The 26,609-nt window shown below is 56.7% G+C and overlaps 3 protein-coding genes across 4 annotated transcripts; 2 read left to right on the top strand and 1 right to left on the bottom strand.

The window, feature by feature from the left end:
- Positions 1 to 312: 312 nt before the first annotated feature.
- On the top strand, positions 313 to 5,347 carry LOC308535145 (tubulin alpha-3 chain). Its single transcript, XM_081113899.1, has 4 exons — positions 313 to 1,002; positions 1,829 to 1,977; positions 2,216 to 2,896; positions 4,955 to 5,347. Exons 1-4 carry the CDS (start codon positions 717 to 719, stop codon positions 5,249 to 5,251), a joined length of 1,413 nt encoding a protein of 470 aa, XP_080970025.1. The 5' UTR covers positions 313 to 716; the 3' UTR covers positions 5,252 to 5,347.
- A 1,024-nt stretch (positions 5,348 to 6,371) lies between these two features.
- On the top strand, positions 6,372 to 9,868 carry THAP7 (THAP domain containing 7). 2 transcript variants are annotated; one of them, XM_081113896.1, is made up of 5 exons: positions 6,372 to 6,396; positions 6,558 to 6,637; positions 7,048 to 7,203; positions 7,716 to 7,856; positions 8,483 to 9,868. In XM_081113896.1, exons 2-5 carry the CDS (start codon positions 6,558 to 6,560, stop codon positions 9,045 to 9,047), a joined length of 942 nt encoding a protein of 313 aa, XP_080970022.1. In that variant the 5' UTR covers positions 6,372 to 6,396; the 3' UTR covers positions 9,048 to 9,868. The 2 variants fall into 2 exon arrangements, with proteins under 2 accessions (XP_080970022.1, XP_080970023.1); XM_081113897.1 differs by lacking the exons at positions 6,372 to 6,396; positions 7,716 to 7,856 and having other exon boundaries at positions 6,422 to 6,637; positions 8,483 to 9,184.
- LZTR1 (leucine zipper like post translational regulator 1) lies at positions 9,846 to 25,958 on the bottom strand. The gene is made up of 21 exons (XM_081113895.1): positions 25,696 to 25,958; positions 25,126 to 25,188; positions 22,970 to 23,026; positions 20,738 to 20,817; positions 20,255 to 20,363; positions 19,702 to 19,785; positions 18,774 to 18,831; positions 17,937 to 18,076; positions 16,459 to 16,660; positions 15,896 to 16,051; positions 15,385 to 15,495; positions 14,907 to 14,999; positions 14,657 to 14,752; positions 14,411 to 14,576; positions 14,017 to 14,186; positions 13,753 to 13,909; positions 12,819 to 12,945; positions 12,580 to 12,729; positions 11,837 to 11,942; positions 11,669 to 11,749; positions 9,846 to 11,417 (listed from the first exon to the last, which is right to left on the bottom strand). Exons 1-21 carry the CDS (start codon positions 25,893 to 25,895, stop codon positions 11,301 to 11,303), a joined length of 2,523 nt encoding a protein of 840 aa, XP_080970021.1. The 5' UTR covers positions 25,896 to 25,958; the 3' UTR covers positions 9,846 to 11,300.
- Between the last annotated feature and the right edge of the window lie 651 nt (positions 25,959 to 26,609).

Genomic DNA, 26,609 nt, shown 5'->3' with positions numbered 1-26,609 from the left:
GCTAGCGAAGAGCCAGCCCAGAGGCACCACGAGGCCTGGAGGCCCCCGGACCGCACAGGAGGACGAGGACGCGGGCTCATTCGGAGTTTGTGAGCCCAGAGGGGGAGGAGGGTCGGCGAGGGCCGGCAGCTCCCCGGAAACTGTGCCTTAAAGAGCCGGGCGGCAGCTGGTTTGTGGGGGGGCCTGGACTCCTCCGTCTCCGAGAGGACAAACCGCAGCGCTGAGTTCCTGAAGACTGGAGGGCGATTCCCAAACTTCTGGCCTCGGAACCTCCCTGCACTTGTCCCATTAGAAATTAAAACTAAGAACTGTAAAAATGTTTATTTCAAGCAAGATGGTCACATAAATCACAGATATCCAAAGTCTGAACAGCCAGTTTGTCATTTCTTTCCAATACAAACAGCAGGTCGTGAAAAAAAGCAGCTAGTTCACAGTTGGCAACTCAAATACACAAGTGCTTTTCCCAATACAGCTGTATTTCCGTGTGTGCACAAGGACTTTATATGTACTTTCCATTTTTGTGACCGTACACAGGGTAGAGATTGAATAAAATTAATTTTGACAATTAGATTTTGGGACTAACTTTAGCACTTAGCTAAGTGGTTTGGCACCTCAGTTTTCACAGGGATAAGTGGATCGCACAAACCTCGTAGAAAATAACATTTGAGAAAGCCTTAGACATTGAAACGCGTATATATGTCTCAAGTTATATTTTCATGCCATACAGTGACAATTGTCTGGAAAACGAACGGGTCTCACATGTATGTTCTGTTTCCCAGCGCGAGTGCATTTCTATCCACGTGGGACAGGCCGGGGTCCAGATCGGCAATGCCTGCTGGGAATTATACTGCCTTGAACATGGCATTCAGCCTGACGGGCAAATGCCGAGTGACAAAACCATTGGCGGCGGGGACGACTCGTTCAACACGTTCTTCAGCGAGACTGGGGCTGGCAAGCATGTGCCCAGAGCAGTGTTTGTGGACCTGGAGCCCACCGTGGTTGGTAGGTACTCGGGCAAGCAGGGTGGCTGAGAGAGCCTAGTTAATCCCCAAGGGCTCTTGGAATTCCTCTGCAGAAAGGATGGATGGACACACAGGTAAGCCGTGACCATGTTAGGCGAGAAACCGAAAGGTTAGTGCTTGAAATGTGGGGCTTGGGCTCCTGATTTAGAAAAACCTAACCTACAGAAAAGGCTTTGCAAGGAGTAAGGTGAGCTATGACAGATTCATTCATGACTGCCTCAGCCCCAGGTAGGCGGTCGCCTTAATGCTGTGCACTTTCACAGGCTGGTGCACAAGAGTCTTAACCTGCATCTCAGACACAGAAAGGTAAATAGAGAACATTCCTTGGGTCCCTCCAGATTAGAAGCCTGAGGAGAGCTGCAAAGACAGACCTGTCAGTGGTCACCCAGAGGTGACAGAATGTCACCCTAAAGTCTGAGACCAGGCCACACAGGTGCCCTGATAGGACTGCCTGGCAAAAAGCACACTGACCTAGTGACTGTCCAGTATGAATCATTTTTAAAATTATACCATTTGGAGTGAAAGAAATATGCACTTGTAGTCTTGTGTGCAGGGGTGAGCACTCTGTTCTCTTCTTTGGGAACCGGTCAAGCTGGTATTTGTGCTGTGAGTTGAGTTTACCTCCCTAGAGCCATAGATTGCAGATGTGCTCTGTGTATTACGTAGGGCCTCCCTGTGATACACTGATGCTGTTCACCTGCAAGGAACAGCACGTGCTTAGTAGAATTGAACGGTCCCCATGACTGTCCATGCTGGTGAGTTAAAAGTCATCCTTAAAGGCCATGGCACATGTGTCCTCTCTGTAGATGAAGTGCGCACAGGGACCTACAGGCAGCTCTTCCACCCTGAGCAACTGATCACCGGGAAGGAAGATGCAGCCAATAATTACGCCAGAGGCCACTACACCATCGGCAAGGAGATTGTTGACCTGGTCCTGGACCGGATCCGCAAGTTGGTAAGAAGGTGCTGGGAAGCCTTCCAGGGTCGTTTTGGCAAAACCCAAGGCAGAATCATGAACCCATGGTCCTCCTTCCCGGTGTGTCTGCTTTGCCTCCCCTTCAGTGGAATGCATGTTACCTGGGGTGACTGGGATCCATTTAACCTTGTGGAGTCAAAGAGAAGTGACCTAGGCTTGTGGGAAGTTGGCGGTGTGGCTTCGAAAGGCATTGCTCACGGTCTCTGCTTTCTCTCAGGCGGATCTGTGCACGGGGCTGCAGGGCTTCCTCATCTTCCACAGCTTCGGGGGCGGCACCGGCTCTGGGTTTGCATCTCTGCTTATGGAACGGCTCTCGGTAGACTACGGCAAGAAGTCCAAGCTAGAATTTGCCATTTACCCAGCCCCCCAGGTGTCCACGGCCGTGGTGGAGCCCTACAACTCCATCCTGACCACCCACACGACCCTGGAGCATTCCGACTGTGCCTTCATGGTGGACAACGAAGCCATCTATGACATATGTCGGCGCAACCTGGACATTGAGCGGCCCACGTACACCAACCTCAATCGTCTGATTGGGCAGATCGTGTCCTCCATCACGGCTTCCCTGCGCTTTGATGGGGCCCTGAACGTGGACTTGACGGAATTCCAGACCAACCTGGTCCCGTACCCCCGCATCCACTTCCCCCTGGCCACCTACGCCCCAGTCATCTCAGCTGAGAAGGCCTACCATGAGCAGCTGTCCGTGGCTGAGATCACCAACGCCTGCTTTGAGCCTGCCAACCAGATGGTCAAGTGTGACCCTCGCCATGGCAAGTACATGGCCTGCTGCATGTTGTACCGTGGGGACGTGGTCCCGAAAGATGTCAATGCGGCCATTGCCACCATCAAGACCAAGCGCACCATCCAGTTTGTGGATTGGTGCCCAACGGGATTTAAGGTAGGACTGGGTGATGACGAGTGGTTTTACCTTTCAGCATGCAGCAGACCCTGCGAAGGGATGCTGCCCTTGTGGAGAATACCCCGTTCCATGGCAGCTAGGCTCTTGGTCATCAGTTAGTGTACCTTTTTAACAGAACAGAAGAATGTCTGAAGGATCGCTGTTCCCATTAGGGTAGTGGATTTAGTATGGGAAATGTAGGTTGACCTTGAAATTATTTTAAAAATCTTAATAGTAAAATTTTTATAATAGAAATGTAGATATTTTCTTTAAGTCCTCATTCACAATTGGTTTTCTGCATTAGATAAAGCTCTAGACCCCCCACATTTGTAAGCCCTCATTTTGGGAATTGCAAGGTCCAGGGTCATGCCAGACTGAGAAATCATAAGTAGCAGAAATATATGTCATCTGTTCCCATTTGGAATAGTTGTAACTTGCCACTGACTACCCACATTATTGAAGGTATCTAGCCCTCTGTCAGCCCCACTTAAGACACTGACACAGATTGTCTTTGAGGAAGTGATTCATGCAAAAAAAAGAAATCATTAAGTCTTAAATAAGTTTGCATACCATAGAGGTTTTAGGTAGGAGTTGAAACCTTGCATTCCAAGTTCTTGAGTGATCACTGTGACCTTTGGAAAGTAAGGACATCTAAGCCAGCCTCAGCTGGGAGGCATTGTGGGAGTTGCTGTGCCTGTGCCCAGGTTCATCTCCTAGCTGAGTCTCTGGCTCCTGTGAACCAGTAGGGAGGCTGGTCTGTGAGGAGGTGCAGGAAGTCAAAGCTTCTTCTGTACCCAGGGAAGACAGTCCAACCTAAGATGGACCATGTGAATTCCCATCTTCTTTAACAACCATTTGTTTAGGGATATGGTGTTTTCAAGGAATCATCCATGTTTAAATATGTTTAGTTTTTTTAATTATAGAAACACACATATGTGGCAAAATATTAAAACAAGAATGCTGAAAGACTAAAGTCTTCTCCTTCCCCAGGGCTTTGTTAGTCCTTACAGCGATTTTCTGTGCATATTCAATGTGTACTATGCCTCTTGCTATATGGGGGAGGTTCACAGGAAGAGCCAAGCAACTTCGGCAAAAAATGCACATTCTTTTCACGTAGGTGACGGACTCAACTTGCTGCACACAGGTGGCCAGAGAGAACCGGAAGTTGGCAGCACTCCCACTAGGAGGGGCCTGTTGGCCCTAGCCTTAGAGCCATGGGGCCCCTTGATCAGGGTCAGAACCCGCTGTGCCCTTTACCCTGCCCTCCCCAACTCTTCTGGAGAATGGTGTGCCTGGCTTCTGCTAACTACTATCTACTCACCAGGGCAGAGATAGGTGACCACCTCAGCACATTCCCAGGCATTTGTCTTCCTCCAGCATTATGTTCCCTAAGTTGTCCAAACCTCTAGTCTATTTATTACTCTATAGGTATTTCTAAGCATAAATACATAGAATTCAACTTGCTTTCCTTTTTACCAAATATACAATACAATATACCTTGGATATATTTATATGCCAGGACAGATTTATCATCCTTTTTCATAATCATTATAGTGTTTTACTGTATGGGTGTGCAACAAATGATAGACATTTGTTTCCAATTTTGCCATTACAAACAGTGCTTTAAATTAAATAGAGAAGTCTTTATACATGTAGCTTTGTGTTCTTGTGTGAGTAAATCCAAACAGTGAAAGTATATGATTAGCCCTGGCCAGATAGCTAAGTAGGTTAGAACAGCGTCCCTATATGCCAAGGTTGCAGGTTCAATCCCCAGTCAGGGCACATATAAGAATCAACCAATGAAATACATAGATGAGTGGAACAATAAATTGATGTTTCTCTCTCACACCCTGCCTCTCTCTAAAACCAGTCAAAAGAAATTTATAAAGAAGTAAACAGTTAAAGGATATTAACTGTTGACAGATGTTGCCAAAAACTAATGTACCAGTTTCTATGGGGGTTCATTTAACCTGGGCCCACAGCTCCAGTTTTGAAAAACAAGCTAACATTTCTGAGGCCACAATACAAACTTCACTCTATTTTCTCCTTCTCTGGCAGGTGGGCATCAACTACCAGCCCCCCACTGTCGTCCCTGGAGGAGACCTGGCCAAGGTGCAGCGGGCTGTGTGCATGCTGAGCAACACCACCGCCATCGCCGAGGCCTGGGCCCGCCTCGACCATAAGTTCGATCTCATGTATGCAAAGCGAGCCTTTGTGCACTGGTATGTGGGGGAGGGCATGGAGGAAGGGGAGTTCTCCGAGGCCAGGGAGGACCTGGCAGCTCTGGAGAAAGATTATGAAGAGGTGGGCGTGGATTCCGTGGAAGCTGAGGCTGAAGAAGGGGAAGAATACTGAATGGGAGAGTTGTGCTGGCACCTATCCTTTTGTATCCCCCCCACACACACTGTAACATTACAGTATGTTTACCTATTAAAGTTTCTGTATTGAAGCATCATCTGTCCCTTGTGCTGCACTTTGACAAAATTCCCCATCCAGATACCTGCCTTTTTCCAAATGGATTTGTAGGGGAAAGCATTTCCTTTCAAACTGAAAAACTATGCACGTTTAATTACCGCATTACTCCCAGAAAGGGCTTCAAAAAGCACATCTGATGCCCTAGCTGGTTTTGCTCAGTGGATAGAGCCGCAGCCTGGGGACTAAAGGGTTCTGGGTTCGATTCCAGTCAAGGGCACATGCTTAGGTTGTGGGCTCAATCTCCAGTGGGGGGTGTGCAGGAGGCAGCCGATCAATGATTCTCATCATTGATGTTTCAATCTCTTCCTCTCCCTTCCTCTCTGAAATCAATAAAAATAGTTAAAAAAAAAAAAAAGCACATCTGAGGAAATGAAAAAGTGTTTCAATTATTTTATATTTAAACGTTCTTAAATCCTTGGTTTCATACTTCATGTTCTTTGGAAAATGGAATAGTAGCCCGTTTTTTTCTAAGCTGAAGAGTGGCTGTTTTTACCGTCTTGTGGGAGGGGCCAGGGAGACAGACCCAAGCAGCACAAACCCAATTTCTGACCTCCCTTTCCAGGAAGGCCCTTAGCTTTTCCCTTTCAGGTCCCTGGCGGAAGTCGCTAGCAGAGCCCCTGCTCATCACATTTCCCAAAACGCAATCACTGCCCACTGCCCGCCCTTCCAATTAGAGGCACCTCTCCAGAAGTGAGCACTGGTTTTGGTCAGGTTTGAACTCGAGTCCAGGCTCCTTTTCGTTGAAGTTTCTCTTGCAATCGGGGCCTCCGCGAATGCATGGTCCGGCCCCAGGGCATTACCGGTCGACAGCCAATAGGCACAGAAGGGCAAAGGCGAGGGGCCGACCTTACGATGACGAAGGCGTACGGGGAGCCTAGAACGAATCGTTCACAGCTGCGACCCCACGCTCCCACCGCTTCCGGAACCAGACCCGCCCCTCGAACGAGCGTTCCGTATTTCCCAGTCTCTATGGTACCAACTTCCGCCATCTCGCGAGACTCCGGCGGCTCAGCAATGGCGAGACCGTGAGTGCCGCTGACGGGAGCCCGGAGAAAGGGCTGGGAAGGGGCTCGGGCAGTGGGAGACTCGGCAAGACAGGGCCGCCTGAACCGGAGCGGCGGCTGGGGGCTCGAGGCCCCTACGGGCCGGACAGCCGCCCGCGACCAAGCTCCCGCCTCTTCCCCAGATGCCGCGTCACTGCTCCGCCGCCGGCTGCTGCACTCGGGATACCCGCGAGACGCGCAATCGCGGCATCTCCTTCCACAGGTCAGCGCGCGTGCGTGCTGGCTCACGCCGGTTGACGTGCGCATGTGCCCTTTCTGCTGGCGCGAAGCCACACTTGCACATGCGCGTTCTCTGTTTGGGGGCGAAGCTTGAACTTGTGGGTGGGTGGGAGGGGGTGAAGCGGAAGATCTAGGAGGAATTGAGTCCGGACGGGAAAGGAAGGACGCACCTCCACCACCCTTGAACTCTCTGCTCTGCGACTCTTACCTACTAGATGACGCTGAGCACATTGTGCCTCTTGTGAAGGCCTCAGATTCCGCGTCCGTGCTCTGGTGGACGGTGCTTCCCTGTTAGGGTAGAAGGGCAGTCTCCTGGCAGCATGTGCAGGGCCGTAGGCAGCATAGCCCCAGGGCTCCAGGAAGCCTGCGGCTCACGGGTTTGTGGCTCCACAGACTTCCCAAAAAGGACAACCCAAGGCGAGGCTTGTGGCTGGCCAATTGCCAGAGGCTGGACCCCAGCGGCCAGGGCCTATGGGACCCAGCATCCGAGTACATCTACTTCTGCTCCAAACACTTCGAGGAGAACTGCTTTGAGCTGGTGGGAATCAGGTGAGCCTCCTTGCCAGCCAGCATTGGGGTATCTGCAGGGCCCGATGGGGAGATTCCTGAATCACCTGGCACGAAAACAGGCAGACCTGGTTTCGGGGATCGCTGTCTCTTCCCAGCTCTGTACCTCAGTTTCCTCTTCCAGCAGATGAGGACAGTAAGACCCACCCCCCTGGGGATGGCTGTGCCAGTGACACAAGAGGAAAACATGAGCTTTTCCAGCAGGAGTTCCTTAGAACCCCAGTCCTCCCACCAGGTCCACAAATGAAATAATTCATTTTGGCTGGTCAACCCAGTTCTGGTGGAGCCTTTCCACACACCTTAACTTGGAGGAGCCCTGCAGGGAAGAGATTGGTGTAACTCTGCCTAACTTGGCATTCTCCAAACTAACTGTTTGCTAGCCCTGGAGAGCCTGCTGCAGGGTGGTGGAGGGCATGCTCACTCTGATCCCCTGCAGGTCAGCTGGGGGTGGCAGTGCTCATTCTCCATCTCATCCAGGTTGCTTTCCCCAACAGTGGGTATCACAGGCTGAAGGAGGGGGCAGTTCCCACGATATTTGAGTCTTTCACCAAGTTGCGCCGGACAACCAAGACCAAGGGGCACAGTTACCCACCTGGTCCCCCCGATGTCAGCCGGCTCCGGCGATGCAGGAAGCGGTATGTACTATGGGTGGGGGTTGCCCCACTCACCCCAATTTTGAGGCTTTAGAGCAGCCGTGGGCAAACTACGGCCCGCGGGCCGGATCCGGCCCGTTTGAAATGAATAAAACTAAAAAAAAAAAAAGACCGTACCCTTTTATGTAATGATGTTTACTTTGAATTTATATTAGTTCACACAAACACTCCATCCATGCTTTTGTTCCGGCCCTCCGGTCCAGTTTAAGAACCCATTGTGGCCCTCGAGTCAAAAAGTTTGCCCACCCCTGGGCTAAGGGCTTGCCAGACCCCACTTCACCAGCCCCCCTGAACAGGAACATCAACCTGCTCCATAGGCTCAGGACCCTGTCCATCACTGCTGCTGGTAGACACTGTAAAGCAGGGGTGGGCAAACTTTTTGACTCGAGGGCCACAATGGGTTCTTAAACTGGACCGGAGGGCCGGAACAAAAGCATGGATGGAGTGTTTGTGTGAACTAATATAAATTCAAAGTAAACATCATTACATAAAAGGGTACGGTCTCTTTTTTTTTAGTTTTATTCATTTCAAACGGGCCGGATCCGGCCCGCGAGCCGTAGTTTGCCCACAGCTGCCTTAGCCTGACCTGCCAGTCTCTCTCCCCGCAGCTGCTCTGAGGGCCGAGGACCCACAACTCCTTTTTCTCCACCTCCACCTGCTGAGGTCACCTGCTTTCCTGTGGAAGAGGCCTCGGCACCTGCTGCTTTGCCAGCCTCCCCTACTGGGAGACTGGAGCCTGGCCTCAGCAGTCCCTTCTCAGACCTCCTGGGGCCTCTGGGTGCCCAAGCAGATGAAGCAGGCTGCAGCGCCCAGCCCTCACCGGAGCGGGAGCCAGAGCGGCAGCCGTCCCCTCTCGAGCCGCGGCCTGTCTCACCCTCAGCCTACATGCTGCGCCTCCCACCACCCGCTGGAGCCTACATCCAGAATGAGCACAGCTACCAGGTGGGCAGTGCCCTGCTCTGGAAGCGGAGGGCTGAGGCTGCACTCGATGCCCTGGACAAGGCCCAGCGCCAGCTGCAGGCCTGCAAGCGACGGGAGCAGCGACTGCGGCTGCGGCTAACCAAACTACAGCAGGAGAGGGCGCGGGAGAAGCGGGCACAGGCAGATGCCCGCCAGACTCTGAAGGAACATGTGCAGGACTTTGCCATGCAGCTGAGCAGCAGCATGACCTGAGTGAGGGGCCACTGGACCCACAGCTGACAGGGGGCTGCCTGTCAGGGCTCCAGCCACTTCCTGAGAATTCACCTGGAAAAGGACCTGCTTTGAGCTACATCCACCAGACATACCAGATGCCATAATAAAGTGGGTTCTAGGAGGCCCTATATCTGCTTCAGCTGAGGGCTGGGGCCCTTCCCTCAGTGCCAGGCTTGTTCCCCCAGTCAATAGCTGCAGCCCCCAGAAGGCTCAGAGCCTGGAGTCCACGCTCTGGGCTGCAGATAAGAGAGTCCAGCTCTTGCCTACTCCTCCCCATGCAGCTCCATGCCCCACGGGTTCTTAGGGTCGGGGTAGTGTAAGTAGAGCCTGGGACAGCACTAGGCACCCTTCCCAACACAAGCTGGTTCCTTGGAAAAGACCCAAGCCAGAAAGTTCCTTTTCAGGACCCAACAGGCTTCCAGCCTGAGTCCTGGCCTGAAGGCCAGCCCCCACTCAGATGGCCTATCTCATCTGAAAACCAGGACAAAAATTGTAATTTCTGACCTCCTGGGACTGCTATGCTTGGCAAGTAGTAAGGCTCAACATTTCTGGTCCCTGGAGGTCTGGAGAAGTGGGGGGAGCACACAGCAGCAGTCCTGGCCTCAATCTGTGTCCCCATTTTAATTCAACTTGACTGGAATCTAGAAGACTTCTCTGCATCCGTAAGCATAGCAAACAGCTCAGTACATGGGGCGACTTTGCCCGCACAGGTGGTATCTCCCTGCTGGGCCTTGGCCACAACAGCCCCAAGAGCACAGCTGAATGCTGTCTAGTCCTGTGAATGGCCACACCGTGTTCTGAAATTTGCTTTTTATGTGGCTTCATTTATTGACAGCATGTCTAGAAAAGACAGTCAAGTGACCAGTTACAAGGGTCCCAAGTTGTCCACTGCAGAGCAGTATGTGCAGGTTGTCCCCCAAGGTCCCCAAGCTCGTTCTCCTTTATGGATGGGCTCCCTTGCCTAAGGGTGCTCACCTGCCACAGCGGCCCCCATCCGCCTACATCCAGGCTCTTCAGCAGGGCCGAGTGGCAGGTGCTGCGTTTGCACGAGGCACAGCCAGAGGAAGTGAGCCCTGAGGCAGGGAAGAAAGATCGTTTCCCCCCACGTGGCTTCCTGGAAGCTGGGGCAGAGGGTCCCTGGGATTGTTCCCAGAAAGGCTGAACGGTGCCTTCCGCACTGGGGTGGAATCACAGGGCCTTCTGTGGGGGAACGGGAAAGGATGCATTTCCAGCCCATGCAGGAGCCTGTGGTGCAGCATATGGGGGGTGCAGGCATCCCAGGCTTAGGCTCAGGTGGGAGAAGCCAGCCTGGATTCCTGCCACAGCCCCTTCCTCCATGTTGCCTCAGGTGGGGGTGAGAAGTTGCTGACAGAGAGCCAGGCAAGACTGACCAATGGCAAGCAATTGGACCACATGGCCAATCCACAGCTGTGGGAGGGCCAAAGGCTAAGGCCAGAGCCCACCGGTGGGGACACCAGCAAGGTGTGTGTAGCAGGTAGCACTGCTGTGGCTTCAATGGAGGCATGTCTGTGACAGAATACTTAGGGATACACAGGGACTGGGGGCATCTTTACTGACTTCTTGGCACAGCCCAGAAGGATGGTCACACAGATATGTGGGATCCTGAAGTCCCTCTGGAATCCAGACCCAGTCCAGAGTGGTTGGCCTTGTGGGCTAGGAACTGGCCCCAGGGCCTTTCACACCAAAATTCATCTTGAATCAGATCCATCTGCCCATCACAGGTGCCCAGCATAAGCTCCAGGGACCCCTTATACCAACCTTGGTGAGGGTGAGGGGGGCCTGTATGACCCCCACATTAGAGAGACCTTCGCAACATGACTGTAGCCATTTCCACAACCATGCTGGGTCCCTGTCAGATGGGAACCCCAAAATCAGCTCCCTGATGGGCTCCCCACTGCTGGACCCTGGCCAGGAATCCTGCCTCTTCCTATCGTCACTGAGCCCCAGCCTCCCACCCATACCTCCATCCCAGGAGAGGATGCTACCTGGGGGGCCTGTTTCACCATCCACTTCCCGCGAGACCTGTCATTTGTGAAACGGCATTTGGAGCCCCCCATGTCCCCTCAGCTCTCTTCTGAGGTTCTGGGCACCCTGTCTTTTGGCCAGCAGGTCTGACCACTGTCACAGGCCTGAGGATTGCCAACACAGTTTTTGCAGGGGGCAGGTCAGGCATGGTCATTCTCCATCTGTGGGCTGGCACCACCTGGGCCCTCATATGTCGGCGCCCAGCTCTGCACACTGCTTGTCGGAGATGTGGGAGGCCAGGGAGTCTATGATGTCGAGCAGTAGCTGTTGGCTCAGTGAGCGCAGCGTAGGCAACTTGGAGACCTGTGGGAGTTGACCGAAAGGCCAGAACAGGATGGAACTGGATTCATGTGAGGGCTAGGTGGGCTCCAAAGATGGGGTGAGTAGTGACCAGAGGGTGGGTGGCTCTGCTTGGTTATCCCCAGGGCCTACTGCTGCAGAAGATGGCAAGATTCCAGGCACCCCCCCCCCCCACTTGGCCACAGCTGCTGCCATGGAGAGTGGGTCCTAAAGATGAGGGGTGAGCAGCGGGTGCTGAGCCAGGAGGGCCTGACCTTAGTGAACTGGTGTACGATGATGTGCAGGCAGTGCCGTTTCATGTCCAGCGCCTGCGTCTTGTCAGCCGCCTCCAGGATCTGGAATGGCAGGTTCGTTGAGGTGTTGCCCCACCCCTCACCCACCTGTCCAGGTGCAGGGAGGCCAGCAGGCGCTAGGTGTACTACCTGCAGCACATTCTGCACCGTCACATTCATCTCCAGGTTCTGCTTGCAGTATGCCTGCAGCCGGTTGTTGTAAAAGCCGTAGTAGTAGGGGGCCGCGAACAGGTAGCTGGGGGATCTGGTTAAGGAGCTGTCACCAAAGGAGTCATCCTCCCGCTCACCACCCTCCTCCCAGGAGACAGTGCACCTGAAGCCCTGGCCTGCCAGGGGCAGAGAAAACCTGAGACTGCACCTGCTCAGGCCCGGGGACCTGCCCCACCAGGAGAGTCTGGCATGGGCTCCAGTCCAGGCAGATCACTGGCTTGATCTCTACACACACTCTGACCACTTAGGAGTCAAAAGCCCCTTCGAGATTCAGAAAAACACCACAGCATCTTCTCCCCAGGAAAACACTCATATGCATCTTTGCAGAACTGACCACAGTCTCCCAGAGCCCTAAAGGGCATCCTCGCACCCCAGGTTCAGACTCCCACTGAAGTGCCGTGACCAGGAATCACTCTATGTCCATCTGCTCGCCTGTCACATAGCAATGACCAACCCCTTACTCCAAACAGTCATGAGATCAAGAACCCACTGTCCCTCCTGGCTACAAACCCCTCCGTGCCGCATGACCAACTAGTTCAGAGAGCACCAGGCACCAAAAGTCCTCGGGACATCACCCAGCCAAGACCAGCCTGCCAGGCCGCCCGAGGTGGGTGCTACGAGCCCCAGCGATGCCCTGGGAGCACCCTCGGGGGTGAGGATGCAGCGAGTCTTCAGGAGGCATGTTGACCTCACCGTAGTAGATGTAGCGTAGCATGGACTCGAAGGCCTGCCTGCTGGGCACCATCTCCCCGATGGAGATGTTCACCTGCCCATCCTCAGGCATGAAGGACCGGAACATGGCCTCAAAGTAGCTGCAGACGGGGCGGCAGAGGCCTGGCTCTTAGCGGATGCAGCAGGGCCTGCCTGGGCCCGCCCTGCTGGCAGCTGCACCCCCACCCACCTGGAGCGGGCAGCCAGGATAGCCTTGTGGGCTGGCCGAGGGTGCCCATCCAGCAGCAGTGTGATGTCACAGAACTCCGCGCCGGCCCCCTCCAGGTACGCCTTCATGTCCTGGATCAGAGAGGTGCCTGGAGGGGCATGGAGGGACCCTGAGCAGGCACCTCCTGCCCCTTAGTAGACCCTGCTCCTGACTTGGGCCTCAGGGCCCCAGGGCACTTCCTCCTGCACATCTGCCCATTTGCCACCCTGAGTGAACCTCCTCCAGGCAAGAGGCCTCATTCTGGCCCTCGAGGCACCATCAGGCCCTGTCCTCAGCTCCACACACAGCCCTCAGGCATGCCCACCCTCAGAGTCTAATCTCCCAAACTCAGCTCACTGAGCCCTCCTCTGGGCCTGGCACACCCTATGTTGCCCGGGGCAGTGACCAGGGTCAGCAAAGGCCCCAGAGAGAGACGGGGATAAAGGAGCCTGTATCCTCCCTTCCCGGGTAAGGGGGCAGGAGGCAGTGGGAGCATCTGAGGTCTGCAGGCTGTGCTCACCCCTCACTGGGCCCTAGAGGCGAAGCTTGGTGACTAATCACTGTGACGCTGAGCACATTGCCCCCTTCAGAGGCTTTCAGACCTGATGTCAGGCAGGGCAGGCACCCTTACCAGAGAGGTGCCCCGTGTCACCTCCAGAAATGGGCTCAGGAGGTTCCCTACCCGCAGGCACAAGCCCACGGTGGAAAGCCCTGTGGGTTGGCCGTTGTTCCTTTAACTGAGTCTGAACTGCCTCCCTCTGCCCCGCCCCTGTACCAGGGAGACACACTGGGGTCCTCTGCACCCACCCCTCCACCCCTGCCTGAGAGCCTGGCAGGTGATCCCATGGCTCCCAGTCTTGACCAAGATGAATGCTACCTGGCCAGCCCCTGGCAGGGAAAGGACGAGGCTTCCTACCAATGTCCACGGGCTGGTCTGAGGGGGCGCGAGACGGTGGCTGCTGCTTCCGCCGGACGATCTCCACAATCAGTGGGGATGAGAGGTGCTCGAACTCCTTCATCATGATCACCTGGTTGAAGTGGGACTCCTTCACCACGAAGTTCAGGCAGTGCTCCTGGGACAGACAGGCCGGACAGACGGGCGGGGTCAGGCCTCGGCCCCAAGAGGGCCCCGGACCGGGCAAGGGGCTGGCAGCAGTGGGCGGGGTGGGCTACGAGGCACCTTCAGCTGGCCCAGCTGCAGCTTGGCAGCGCTCTCGCACACGACCAGCACGTTCTGCAGGTCCACGGAGGCCTCGATGTACTGCCGACACAGCTGCTCCAGGCGGCACAGCTGGAAGCTCAGCGCCAGCTTGTACACATCCATGATGAGCAGCACGTCCTCCACGTGGCCTGCGCCGAGAGCTCCCTGAGCCCTAGGGCCCTTGGGCAGGGGAGAGGGGAGGACAGGGCCCCGGGCTCCCTCTACGGACAAGTGCGGGCTGGGGCCAGGAGGCAGCGGCTCCGTAACTGAACCACACACGGGTCATCTTGGCCTCAGAGCCTCAGGCTGCCCACCTGCAAGTAGGGTCACTGGCACCACCACCCCCGTTCCTGCTCCCCCAGCCCCGGCGGACCTTTCCTTGGGTACTTGATCTTGTCGGTGTAGAGGAACTGCATGAGCACCTCGAAGGGACGGGCCTCGGCCTCTCGGATGGCCACGTGCAGCAGGGGTGGCCGAGCCCCACCCACAGGCACAGCAGGGGCCTCCCTGGGAGCCAGACCTGCCTCCTCCTCCAGCTTCTGTGGGAAGAGAAAGGGGAGCTTAAGGGCACCCCATGAATGCTGCTGCCCAGGCAGGGCCAGGCAGGGCGGCACCTCACCTGGGCCAGCCGCTCCTTCGCCTGGACGATCTTCCTGCGGAGCCAGCGGCTTCGTGCTGTGACAATGGCCACGTGGCCCTGAACACACTCCTCCTTCTGCAGCAGGAACGACAGGGGGAAGGGCACAGGTTCTCTCCCCGAGGGACACAGGCCCAGCCAGCGCGGCGGCCTGGGGACCCCAGCACCAGTGGGCCACCAGCGTGCCTCTGGGTGCACAGCCCCCCTCCTCCGTCCACAGAAGGGCACCCACCTCACCCAGCACAAACTCCACGTCGCAGAACTGGCGGCTCTCCCACAGCCGCCCATAGTCTTCGTGGAGCGTGCACTTGGGGTAACAGGAGAACTGCAGGAGGAGCCCAGGGGTTACCGAGGAAGACACTGTGCTCCTGGCTTTGCCCCCTGAGGCCCCGACGCCAAGCTCAGCTCAGCCTGGCTCCCTCCAGTGACCCAGGTGGCTCCCAGGCCTCTACTGGCTGCCCCACCAGCGGCACCCTGCCCTGAGGTTCCTGACTGCCTCGGCCTAGGCTCCCCTCTCCACCCCAGCTGCCAGGCTCCTCAGAAAGGCTGCCGTCCCACCACGTGCAGCCCTGGCTCTGGACACCCTTGGACAAGCTCCGCCCCTACCCCCTGGGTCTGTTTCCATCGTCAGGGCCCGTTCGCCCTGGCTGGCCTCCCTGCGGAGTCAGCTCATAAGGGAGCCGCCTGCTCCGCAAGCCCGTGAGCCCCACCTGGAACCGGTACATCTCCCCGCTGCGGATGTTGTTGTCCACGGTGCCCCCGAAGATGTACATGGCATCCGAGATCACAGCCGCCGCGTGGAAGAGCCTTCCGCTGGGCAGCTGGATAGAGAGGGGGGACAAGTCAGCAAGGTGGGGAGGGGCAGGGCGGGGTCTCCAGCAGGGCTGGCTGCGGCCTAGAGTGGCCATACGGTGGCTAAGGACATGGCACCACTGGCCTGGAAGGCGGGGCTGGAGCGGGGCCTGGGGCACAGCTGCAGGCACAGGGCCGGAGGCAGGGCCTGTGGAGGTGAGCAGGCAGGACGGGGCCCCTGGGACGCCGAGTGGACACAGCCGGTGCTGTCTCACCTGCTGCAGCGACATGGCCCAGCCAGCGGGGCGCGGGCTCTGGCCCTCCTCCACTCCCTCTGAGCCTCAGTCCCCCCACCTCTGAGATGGGCCGATCACAGGTCCGGCTTCAGAGGGCGAGGGAGCGGTAGGTAACAAGGGCACTGGCCCTCACCTCGGAGGCCGGTGGGGAAGGCTGCTTGGCATTGGTGGTGCCAAAGTCCAGGCCAAACACATCGCGGGACTTCTTAAAGCCGCCCCGGTCCTCGGAGGGCAGGGCAGGCATCTCCTCAGAAGCAGCTGCTCGCTCTGGTACCTCGGCCCCACCAACCTGATGGGAGACACGCAGGGCACAACCAGTCAGCAAAAGCCAGGCAGGCACCAGAGACTGCTTGCCACCCTCACCTAGAGCGCTGGGGGGGGGGGGGGGGCAGCAGGACGGGCCACACAGGTGAGGGCTGAGTTGGGAGCCAGGAGAACATCCTCAGTACAATGCAAACGTGGTGGGAAGAGGAATCGTAGAGCCCACAGGCTGCAGGTGGAGAACAGGCAGAGAGGCCCAGGCCCCAGAGTCAGGCCAGGGTGGGGTCCAGGCTGAGGGCATCCTGGCCTTGCTCCTGCTGGCTGTCCGGAGCCCCAGGAACACCCTGAGGTGTGAGGAGGTGGGACCAGGTGGGTCAGGAACACAGCCCAGGCCACGGGCCCTGGATCCCCTCAGCAACGCCTGGCAGGGCTCACCTCGCTGTCCGAACTGGGCTGGACCACCTCCCAGGTCTGGAAGTCCACGTCATAGCAGTGCAGCTCGTTGGGCAGAGTGTTGTCGGCTGCGCCCCCGAACACGTAGAGGTGGCGGTCAAAGGCCACCATCGTGTGCCCGTAGCGCCGCTGGGGGGGCGGCGGGGAGCCCCGAAGCAGGTGCTCAGTGGGGATGCGTGTCCACCTGGGAGCACACAACAAGGAACCAGTGCCAGGCAGGGGCTCCTGCTCCCCTGTAGCCTCCACCTGGGCTCCGAGGCCCCCACCACAGGCCCAGTCTTCCTAGTGCCCTGCAACCCCTGGGAGACCTTCCCCGGCCAAGGGAGGGCCTGCAGTGCATTTGCCCAGGGTCCCTTGTCGAATTTCGCTCTGGAACCAGCTCTGCACACCTCTTTGGCGGGGGGTGGGGGGGGACAAAGGGTGCAAGCATGAGGCAGGGGGGGAGGCTGCCTGGGGGCTGGCCTGCGAGGAAGGTGGCACCACACAGGCTCAACCCAACCGGGCCACCAGTCACCCACTACCCACCTGGCTGCTGCTGGTGACCCTGTCTCCCATGGTTTCCTACCCCATCCCCGTCCCCCTGGGCTCCTCGTCCTGCAGCCCTCTGCCCTCTAGATGCACCTTCCTCAGCCTGCTCCACAGGTACCCCCAGGCCCTTGTGCAGGCCTCAGACCCCCAATACTGGCACCTCCCTGAGGACCCCCTTGCAGATCAGCCACCTGTCCACCTGGCCAGAGCCTGCATGTCTGCCCCAAACCCTCCGCAGTCTGGTTGTACCTGGCCTCTGCCCATGCCCTCACTTCTCCAGGTCTGCCCTGCCTGCTCTGAGCCCTGTGTGATACCCACTGTCCTGAGGGCCCAGGCCAGGGCGGAGCAGCGAGCCAGCGTGCACGTGGCTCTCCCCCAGGCCTGGCCACCCCAGGACAGGCATCAGCAGCGTTTCCCCTGCCCAGGACACCCAGCCTTTCTCCTTCCCAGCTGATACGCTGGCATCCAGGGCAGCTCCCAGTCCCCTCCTGAGCCTCCCTGACCTGCAGCCCAAACTCCCTTTCTCTCCTCCACTAACTCCCAGAGCCAACGCCCGGCGCGTGCCTTAGTCCCCAGCACAGGGGTTGAGGGCTGGCCAGTAGCCAAGGACAGCGTACGCTGGAAGCTCAGGGCCCGGGCACCCTCCATCACATGAGAGCTATGCCAGCCATACTTGGTACTGGTGGCCCTGGCCATGCCATTCACGGGGCTGGGGTGTTCTTCACTCAAAAAGGGAGGCCGCCCAGGCCCTGTCTTGCTGAGCTGCAGCCACACCCAAGGGGCCTGCAGGGGACCTCGGGCTCAGTCTGTGTAAAGACACCACACCTCCCGCTGCGGGAGGAGGGCAGCCGGCCCTGCTTTCCTTGGCGCTCCCAGGGACCGCTCCAGATGCAGGCGTGGGGGGCCGAGGGCCCCACCGCCGGTGCACTCACATCTTGTCCTTGAATTCAAACTGGAAGAGGTTGTTGGTTATCTTGGCTCCACTCTGCCCTGAGAACACAAACATCTTGTCCCTGCACACGGCCACCGGGAAGTTGCAGCAGGAAGGGGGGATCTCGCCGCTCTGCACCACCTGGGGGGGCGGGAGGCAGCTCAGCCAGGGCCCTCACGGGACCCGGCACGCACGTCTGTGCTCACGTTGCTGAGCTGGGACTGCTTTTACTCCCGAAGTTTCTTCTGTGATTGAGGGTTCACATTTTTTTTTTCTTTTTTTGCAGAACAACCTAAAGCCCCACCGTCCCCTCCCAAATGGAGAATAAAGTCATCACTAAAGGAGAAAGACATCCCCTCCTCGGGAAAGACAGTAGAGCAACCTGGAAACAGCAGCCAGCAGGACAGCAGGGGGCGTGCTGTCCTCACTATCAGGTAAGGGTGGGTTACACCTGTGACAGGCTGCCCCCCAGAACATAGAGCCTTTAGTCACTAGGTCACTGCCACTGGAACTGACAGGCAGGTCAGCGGGAATGGCAAGGCAGAGGTCAAGGCTGGGCTTTGGCAAAGAGAGCAAAGCAGCCCCCACCCCAGCCCACCCTGCTCCCCTGCACCCCTCACCTCCCTACCTCCTGCACCCACCCTGCTCCCCTGCACCCCTCACCTCCCTGCCTCCTGCACCCACCCTGCTCCCCTGCACCCCTCACCTCCCTGCCTCCTGCACCCACCCTGCTCCCCTGCACCCCTCACCTCCCTGCCCCCTGCACCCACCCTGCTCCCCTGCACCCCTCACCTCCCTGCCTCCCCACAACCCACCCCAAAACCCTCCAGCCCCTTACCTCCTCCCAGCACGTGAGCTCTCGGTCCTGAAGGCCAATGGTCCACATGTCATTCAACCTGCATGAGGACAAAGGGGTCAGGATGCCCACCACTGGGGCTGACTGGCAGGGAGGGCCAGGGGGGATGGCTCCAGGGAAGAACCACCCATCACCTGGGACTCTGACCAGCGGACTCTGGGGCAGCCATGAAGCTGGAGCTTCAGCTGGGCGATTGTGGGGGCTACACTGAGTCCCTGTTGTGCCAGGCCCCTGCCCAGTGCAGGCAGGAAGAGAGGCCTCACTCAAAGGAAGGCCTCATTCCCAACCTCTAGGGCAGGGGGTGGGGTCAGCCCTCGGCTGGTCCCTGGGGTAGGACTTCAGAGAGGCAATGCTCACTGTTTAGAAACTGCACTGATTAGTGTCTGTGATGCTGAAGTGCTGGGGAGTGAGCACATGCTGCTTTGTAATCGGAAAAACACAGCAAAGCCAATTTGCTGAAATAGGAAATGCCTGTGGCACAGGCAAGCGCTCTGTTGTCCTCTGCAGGGGAAGGGCCGAGTCTGAGCCCTGCTGCTGCCACCCACCTGCTCACTCGCCCCTGAGGGTCATTCCTTGCTGTGAGCCTGAGTATTCCCACCCCAGCAATGCAAGGGGCCACCTCTCCCACCCCCAGCTCTGATGACCCCCAGCTATTTGCTCTGGAGACAAGCACGACAGCTGTGCAAACATGGGCCAGGCTTGATGCCTCTGATGCCCTGGGAGGGGCCTTAGGGGTGCCAGTCCTTTTAACCATTGTGGGGGTAGGAAAGGGGCTCCAATCAGTGGCCATCACCCTCATCCTGCCCCCTCTCCCCCCGCCCACATACCCACCCTCACGAGAAACCCCCAGCCTGAACCATCCAAGACCAAGAAAGCCCACTTTGTGCCCACGGGCCAGGCCACCACCTACCTGGCATTGCCATCATAGCCAGCAAAGATCCATAACTTGTCACTGTACACCGTAGCACCGTGGGCTGACCTGGCGACTGGCAACCTGGAGCAAGAGGGTGGGGAGGAATGAGGCCAGTCGGTGCAGACCCGAGCCTCACAGCCCCACAAGGCTGGTCCGGTGGCCACAGCCCTGCAAGTCCTGCCAGGCCCTGACTGCCGTGCCCACATCTGCTGGCCCCAGGACTCCAGTCAGGATACAATCAACAGCAGGAGGGGCTGAGCTCATGCGGCACCAGGCCCTGATGATGCATTCAGACATCACCGGGCAGAGACCCCTCCCGGGTGCGACCAAATAGCAAAGGGGTGCTCGCAAGGTAGGACCGTGGAAGCGCTCAGCACAGGACATCCGGGTCCCTTCTACCCAACCAAGAGCTGGGAAGAGGCTGCAAATGGTGCAGCTGGGAGTTCACACCAAACCCCAGCTCCCAGGCCTCTCCGAGCCCCGGGCTCCTCTGTAATGCTGCAGGGCCGGAGCCCGCAGAACAGCCCCGAAGGTTTCAGCAGGTTCTCACCGTCCTTCAATTTTCCACTCCGTCCACTGGCCAGTTGCGAACTTGTATTCGAAGAGGTCATTTTTATTCTTCAAGTTAGAATTGGAATAAATGTCCCCAGTGTAACCCCCTGGGTGAAGAGAGAGCAACCGTCACACCCAAAGGCAGCATTTCTGAGTCCTCAAACCCCAGGAGGGGAGGGCAGAATCTGGCCCCGTTGGAAAGGCATTCCAGAACTTTCTCCGCACACCTCGGGAGCACCTACTGGGTGCCTGCCTCCGTGCTGGGCTCTGGGGACACAGAGATCAGCAGGACACCACTCCCTGTCCCCGGCAGGGAGGGAAAGCCACCTCCCGGCCCAGTCGCGGAGGCAGACGGTCCCGCCCCAGGAGACCGGGCTGAGGATCAGAGTGGACAGGGAGAGGCCAGCCAAGCACAGCACGTGGGCCCGAGGCTTTCATGGAGGTCAGGGAGCCCTGGCCTGGGAGGTGAGTGGCAGCTCACCAAAGACGAACATGCTGCTCCCGTAGACCACGGCGGAGTGGTGGTAGCGGGGGGCGGGTGGGGTCCCAGTGGTGAAGGCCCTGGCGGGAGAACAAGAGGCAATGGGTGTCAGCAATATTTTGAAGGTCATGCCTGTATCACTATAGAAACTTTTTAGGAAATTGCCAATAAGGAAAAAAACACACAGCACTAACATTTATATATAACCCATTGCTAGAAACCACTGTCCACATCTGGAGGTCACCCCTACACCTTCCCATGCATATTGTGTCTCGGAGAGATTTTTTTTTTTAAATGGAATCATCTGGTAAGTATTTTGCAATGTGCTCTCTCAGCTTCATAGTAGACTGTGAGTAGGTCTTCAAGCCACTCGTGAATCATCATTACCCCGCGTCTCACAGCTGCACTGTATCCTGCAGCATGGGTGGTCCACAGGTTTTACTTTACAAATTAAAAACCCATTTATAGCCGAAACCGGTTTGGCTCAGTGGATAGAGCGTCGGCCTGTGGACTGAAGGGTCCCAGGTTCAATTCTGGTCAAGGGCATGTACCTGGGTTGCGGGCACATCCCCAGTGGGAGATGTGCAGGAGGCAGCTGATTGATGTTTCTCTCTCATCAATGTTTCTAACTCTCTATCTCTCTCCCTTTCTCTCTGTAAAAAATCAATAAAATATATTTTAAAAAAAATAAAAACCCATTTATACTGCTTTCTGGGGGCTGCTCCTTTTCAGTTTTATACTTAAGCAATTTTTTTTTTTAAATCCTCACTCAAGGAGTGAGGATATTTTTGCCATTTATTCTAGAGAGGGAGGGAGGGAGGGAGGGAGGGAGGGAGGGAGGGAGAGAGAGAGAAAGAGAAACATCGATGTGACAGAGACACATTGATTGGTTGCCTCCCACAACTGCCCCGACCGGGGCAGGGCTCAGACCTGCAACCCAGGTACATACTCTTAACTGGGAATCCAACCCAAGACGCTCAGGTGCGCAGGGCGATGCTCTAACCACTGAACACACCATCCAGGGCTATTTAGGCAGTTTTTAACAGAGAATGTAAAGTCTTCACCAGCTGGTGTGGAACCAAGAGGTCACTGGTTCGATTCCCAGTCGGGGCACAACCCCAGGTTGTGGGCTCGATCCTTAGTGGGGGCTGTGCAGGAGGCAGCTGATCGATGTTCCTCTCTCTTCGATGTTTGTATCTCTCTCTCCCTCTTCCTTCCTCTCTCTATAAAATTCAATAAAAACATTAAAAAAAAAAGAATGTAAAGTCTTCAGAGTGATTTTTAAAATGAATTTGTAACTATTAGCCATACTTTAAAATTAAGTGTGAAAGAAACAACATAGAGATTTCTGTGGCAATCCCAGTGCTACCCAGGTCTCCTGGGCACAAGGTGGGCAGCGTTGGGTGATGCCATCTTGGCGTGCCAGTTTCAGCAGCTGTGGGTCCTGAGCCCTGACATCCTCCTCTGTCGGGGCAGTGGGGAGGGGCGGTCAGACCCCACCCCAAAGGCCGCCGGGGACGGAGGGCTGCGCACAGGGCTCCAGAGCAGAGCGTGGCACCCAAGGCGCTCGGTGAACCTGGGCTTCTGCACAAGCGGACAGCAGAGCTCAGAGGAAGCCCAGGATCTTCTAACCCCGGGATCTATTTCTCCCCCTCAGCTGTGAGCTGCTCCAGGTCAGGGGCTGGGCCGCAGGGTGCAACTATGCAGTGCTCAGAGAGGGCAGGTGTCTTGTCCACAGCTGCACAGCGGGGAGGGCCATCTGCAGGAGGCAGGCCGGGGTCCGCACGATGCCCACTGCCTGTGTGGGGTCTCCGGGGAGAGGATGGGCCCCATGAGGGGGGAGGAGCCCCTGCAGCAGCAGAGTCCGTCCTAGAACCCATCGACTAATGGCTCTCTGTGTTGGCTCCAGCCCCTGGCCTGGGAGGCAGGCTTGGTGACCGAAGGGCTCTCCTGAGGCAGAATTTGAGGACCCACAGATCAAACAGATCCCCTTATTAAGAGGATTTGAATAATCAATCTCAGTCATGGACTGGGAAAGAAACCTAAGAGATAGAGGGAACACTGGGTATGGGATGGGAGGCGGGGGGGGGGGGGCGGGGGGGGGCCGGGGGGGGTTCTTATCTCCTCCTCGAAGCTTCTGTCTACTGTTCCAGGAATGTAACTCCACTGGCAATCAGGGCCCCAAACAGTGCGACCAAGTTCTAGGAGAAAGAGCAGGGACCTGGGACGCACCTGCACCAGGAGCAGTCCTTCACGTCAAACCGCAGCAAGTCGTTGAGCATCGTCTTCCTGAAACACAGCCAGGGAGAGGCGGGCTTGGTTCTGGTCTGCTCTGCAGGGCGCTGCCCAGCCAAGACCTAGAAGATGGACACTGCAGCCCAGGAGGCGGGGGAGTTGTCCTAGGAGACTTAGCCAGGGCCAGACACCAGCTGATGCCCGAGGGACCAGAGAGGTGACCAGAGAGGAAGCTCCTGGGCTGGTGCAGGCACAGGGGCTGCCTGCTGGGAGTCAGGCAGGACCGAAGCATGACCCCAGCCACCCACAGCCTGTGCCTGCCCACACCTCAGGGCGGCCCCTCCCCTTCTCTCTGATCTTCATGCCCCCTCTTTACCACACAGCCAGGGTAGCAACTACATTTCAAAGATACAATAAAATGATGGTGAACACACAATGCAATATATAGATGATGTATTTTAGAATTGTACACCTGAAACCTATATAACTGTATTAACCAACGTCACCCCAGTAAATTCAATTAAAAATAAATAATAGACAACCGCCGAAACCGGTTTGGCTCAGTGGATAGAGCGTCAGCCTGCGGACTGAGAGGTCCCGGGTTCGATTCCGGTCAGGGGCATGTACCTGGGTTTCGGGCATATCCCCAGTAGGGGATGTGCAGGAGGCAGCTGATCGATGATTCTCTCTCATCGATGTTTCTAACTCTCTATCTCTCTCCCTTCCTCTCTGTAAAAAATCAATAAAATATATTAAAAAAAATAAATAAATAAAAAAATAAATAATAGACAACCAAAAAAGATAAAATAAAACAGAAAGCAAATCCACTGGCCATGACACCACCTGTTAACACAACCTGCATGTCACCACCCAGCCCTGTCACTAAGAGGGAAGGAGGGTGTCAACCCAACAGGAGTCCAGCACCCCCTGCACACCAGGCCAGGCACCCCCTGCCTAGCTCAGTCTGCACCAGATGGCTGAGCTCTCCACTTCCATTTACAGAAGAGGAAACAGCCTGGAGATAAAAGGACCCGTCTGAGGCCATGCAGCCAGGAAGCCAGGAGCTGGGAAGCAGAGTGTGATGGTAATTCCCGCCCCCATTGCCCCTCCTCCCTGACCTTTGACACCACCACCCCCACCCCCCCAGGGCCACAGGCCATCTTTCCTTGTACCCAGTCCGTCTACAAAGTTACAACTGCATTAAGACAAATTTGTATTCTGTTTCTCAGTGTCACATTGTAGCAAAAATAGTTCTGCTTGTTGCTCCACAGTTCCTGCTACAGAACAGTTCCCCACCCACCGCTCTGTGCTGGACACCAGGCATTTCCAGTTTGGGGGATTCTCACGGAATGTCTTTCATTCCTTCATGGGACAAACACCTGTCAAATTGTCTGGGTGCTGGGATACAGGCCCTGCTCTGGAGAAGACAGCTAACAAACACCTGTATGCCCTGGGACCAATGGAGCCGGGAAGAGGTGCAGATGGTCCAGGTGGTCGGGGAAGGCCTCACTCACAGGTGATTCAGAGAAACAGCAGGAGGGTGGGCAGGAAGGCAAAGCGCCTGGCAGGGTGGCAGCGAGGGCTGACGTGTTTCTTTCAAGGCTCTGTCCACTCGGTCAGAGCAAGAGGGAAATTTCTGTGTCCGGAGCATATGCTACCCACTGGATGCTGTGCTGAGGGCCCTGAGGGCAGGGAACCTTACAGACTGGGAAATGGAGGTTGAATGCTTGGCTAATATTTGTATAGGCCAGCGGTTCTCAACCTGTGGGTCGCGACCCCTTTGGGGATCGAACAACCCTTTCACAGGAGTCGCCTAAGACCATCAGCAAACACATATATAACTACATATTGTTTTTGTCATTAATCACTATGCTTTAATTATGTTCAATTTGTAACAATGAAAATACATCCTGCATATCAGATATTTACATTAGGATTCATAACAGTAGCAAAATTACAGTTATGAAGCAGCAACGAAAATAATTTTATGGTTGGGGGTCACCACAACATGAGGAACTGTATTAAAGGGTTGGGGCATTAGGAAGGTTGAGAACCACTATACTATAGACAGTAATGGAGCTGCAGAAGCCTAGTCCAAACTACCATGTTTGTCCCTCCCTGGTCCAAACACCCCGATGCTCCGACTCACTCACCCATTGTCTCCACCAAATACGTAGATGGCGTCTTTATAGGCCACGACGGTGTGCTTGCTGCGCCTGGAAAGAAAAGAGGGGTGGGTAGAGATGAGACCAGGGCCCTCCCTCAAGGGGGCACCCAAGAAATGAGACCACCAAGAAATGAGACCAAACACCGGGGCTGCCACAGAAGTTGGATAACACCTCTCAGCTATCAAGATGAACAGAAACCCCTAAATTCCACCAGTACACCCCCCCCCCAAATAACCCTGCATGTGGGGACCCTGTCATTGTCCTAGGACTCTCTGGACTCCTCATCCCACTGCAGAGCACCTGGGACTCAGCTGGAGACCCACAACATGACTCTGGTACCTGGCCCCTGGGCACCCCGCTCCGGGACTCCCTCGAAATCCCCGCCACGGCCCCGGGCATCGCCCAGGACACCACCACTCCCCCGCCCCCACCCACCCACCCCCTCATTACCAGATCCCGCTCCAGAACACCATGCCCCAGCCTTTTTCCTGGAACCCACCATGAAACCCTCTCGGGCATCCTCCCCACCCCCAAGATCCTGGACCCACGCCGTACCGAGCCCCCACGAACTCGTCGCAGGGCGGGAGGCGCCGCCAGCGATGCACTGTCTCGAAGGGCCCGAAGTTGAGCGTCAGGTACTCGACACTGTCCGAGCAGCTGTGGTCAAAGTCCACGCTCGGGGCTACCTTGGACCGCACGCCGCCTGCCAGGGCCCCGGCCCCGATCGGGCCCCCCGAGCCGCCAGTCCCAGCCATCCCGGGTCCACGCCAGATCGGTCACCCGGTCCGCGGGACTCGCAGCCACCGCCCTGGGCCTCCCAGAGGGACTACATTTCCCGGCGTGCACTGGGACGACGGCGCAGCACTTCCGGCTGGCGCCACGCTTTGGTCCGTCGGCGTTTCCCGACAAGCCGAAAGCTCATCGTGGCCCAGCTGGCGGGCGCAACACCCGATGCCCGAGGTTGTGGGAAACAGTCCCCACGGAGTGCGGGCACCCGATCCCCAGCCCCGTCCGACTGCACTTCCCCGACGCCTGCCCTGCCACACGCCGTCCGGAGAGCGGCCGCTGTTCCCGGCATGCCTTGTCTGCGCGGGGCTCGGCCGTGATCGTCCGCCGCTCCCGGGCTCCCTGGTGGACGGTTCCGAGCTCGCAGCGGCCTCCGCCGGCAGCCAACTCTTCCCTCCTGCTTGGGACCCCAGCCCGAACCTGCCGCCGCGCCTACCCTCCTTGTTCTTATTGGCTGAGAGGCAGCGTAGCGCAGAGGCCCTGGATTCTTATCTCTAACAGCAGAGCCTCAGTTTCTTCACCTGCGAAATGCGGCGTTGGGAAGCCCTGGCTGCCTTGAGAAGCTTGAGGTCTGCCTCAGGACCCAGCTCCTACAGCCCTAAGTGGGCAAATGCCCGCAAACTGCCAAACGCGTGCTGCCTCTGAGCTCTGAGAAAGCACGCCCCGTCTCAAGCCCTTTGCAC

The sequence above is a fragment of the Myotis nattereri genome, assembly GCF_964212035.1.
Source record: "Myotis nattereri genome assembly, chromosome: 19".
NCBI lineage: Eukaryota > Metazoa > Chordata > Mammalia > Chiroptera > Vespertilionidae > Myotis > Myotis nattereri.
Note: the sequence above shows the minus strand (reverse complement) of the source record. Positions and strands in the feature narration are given on the sequence as shown.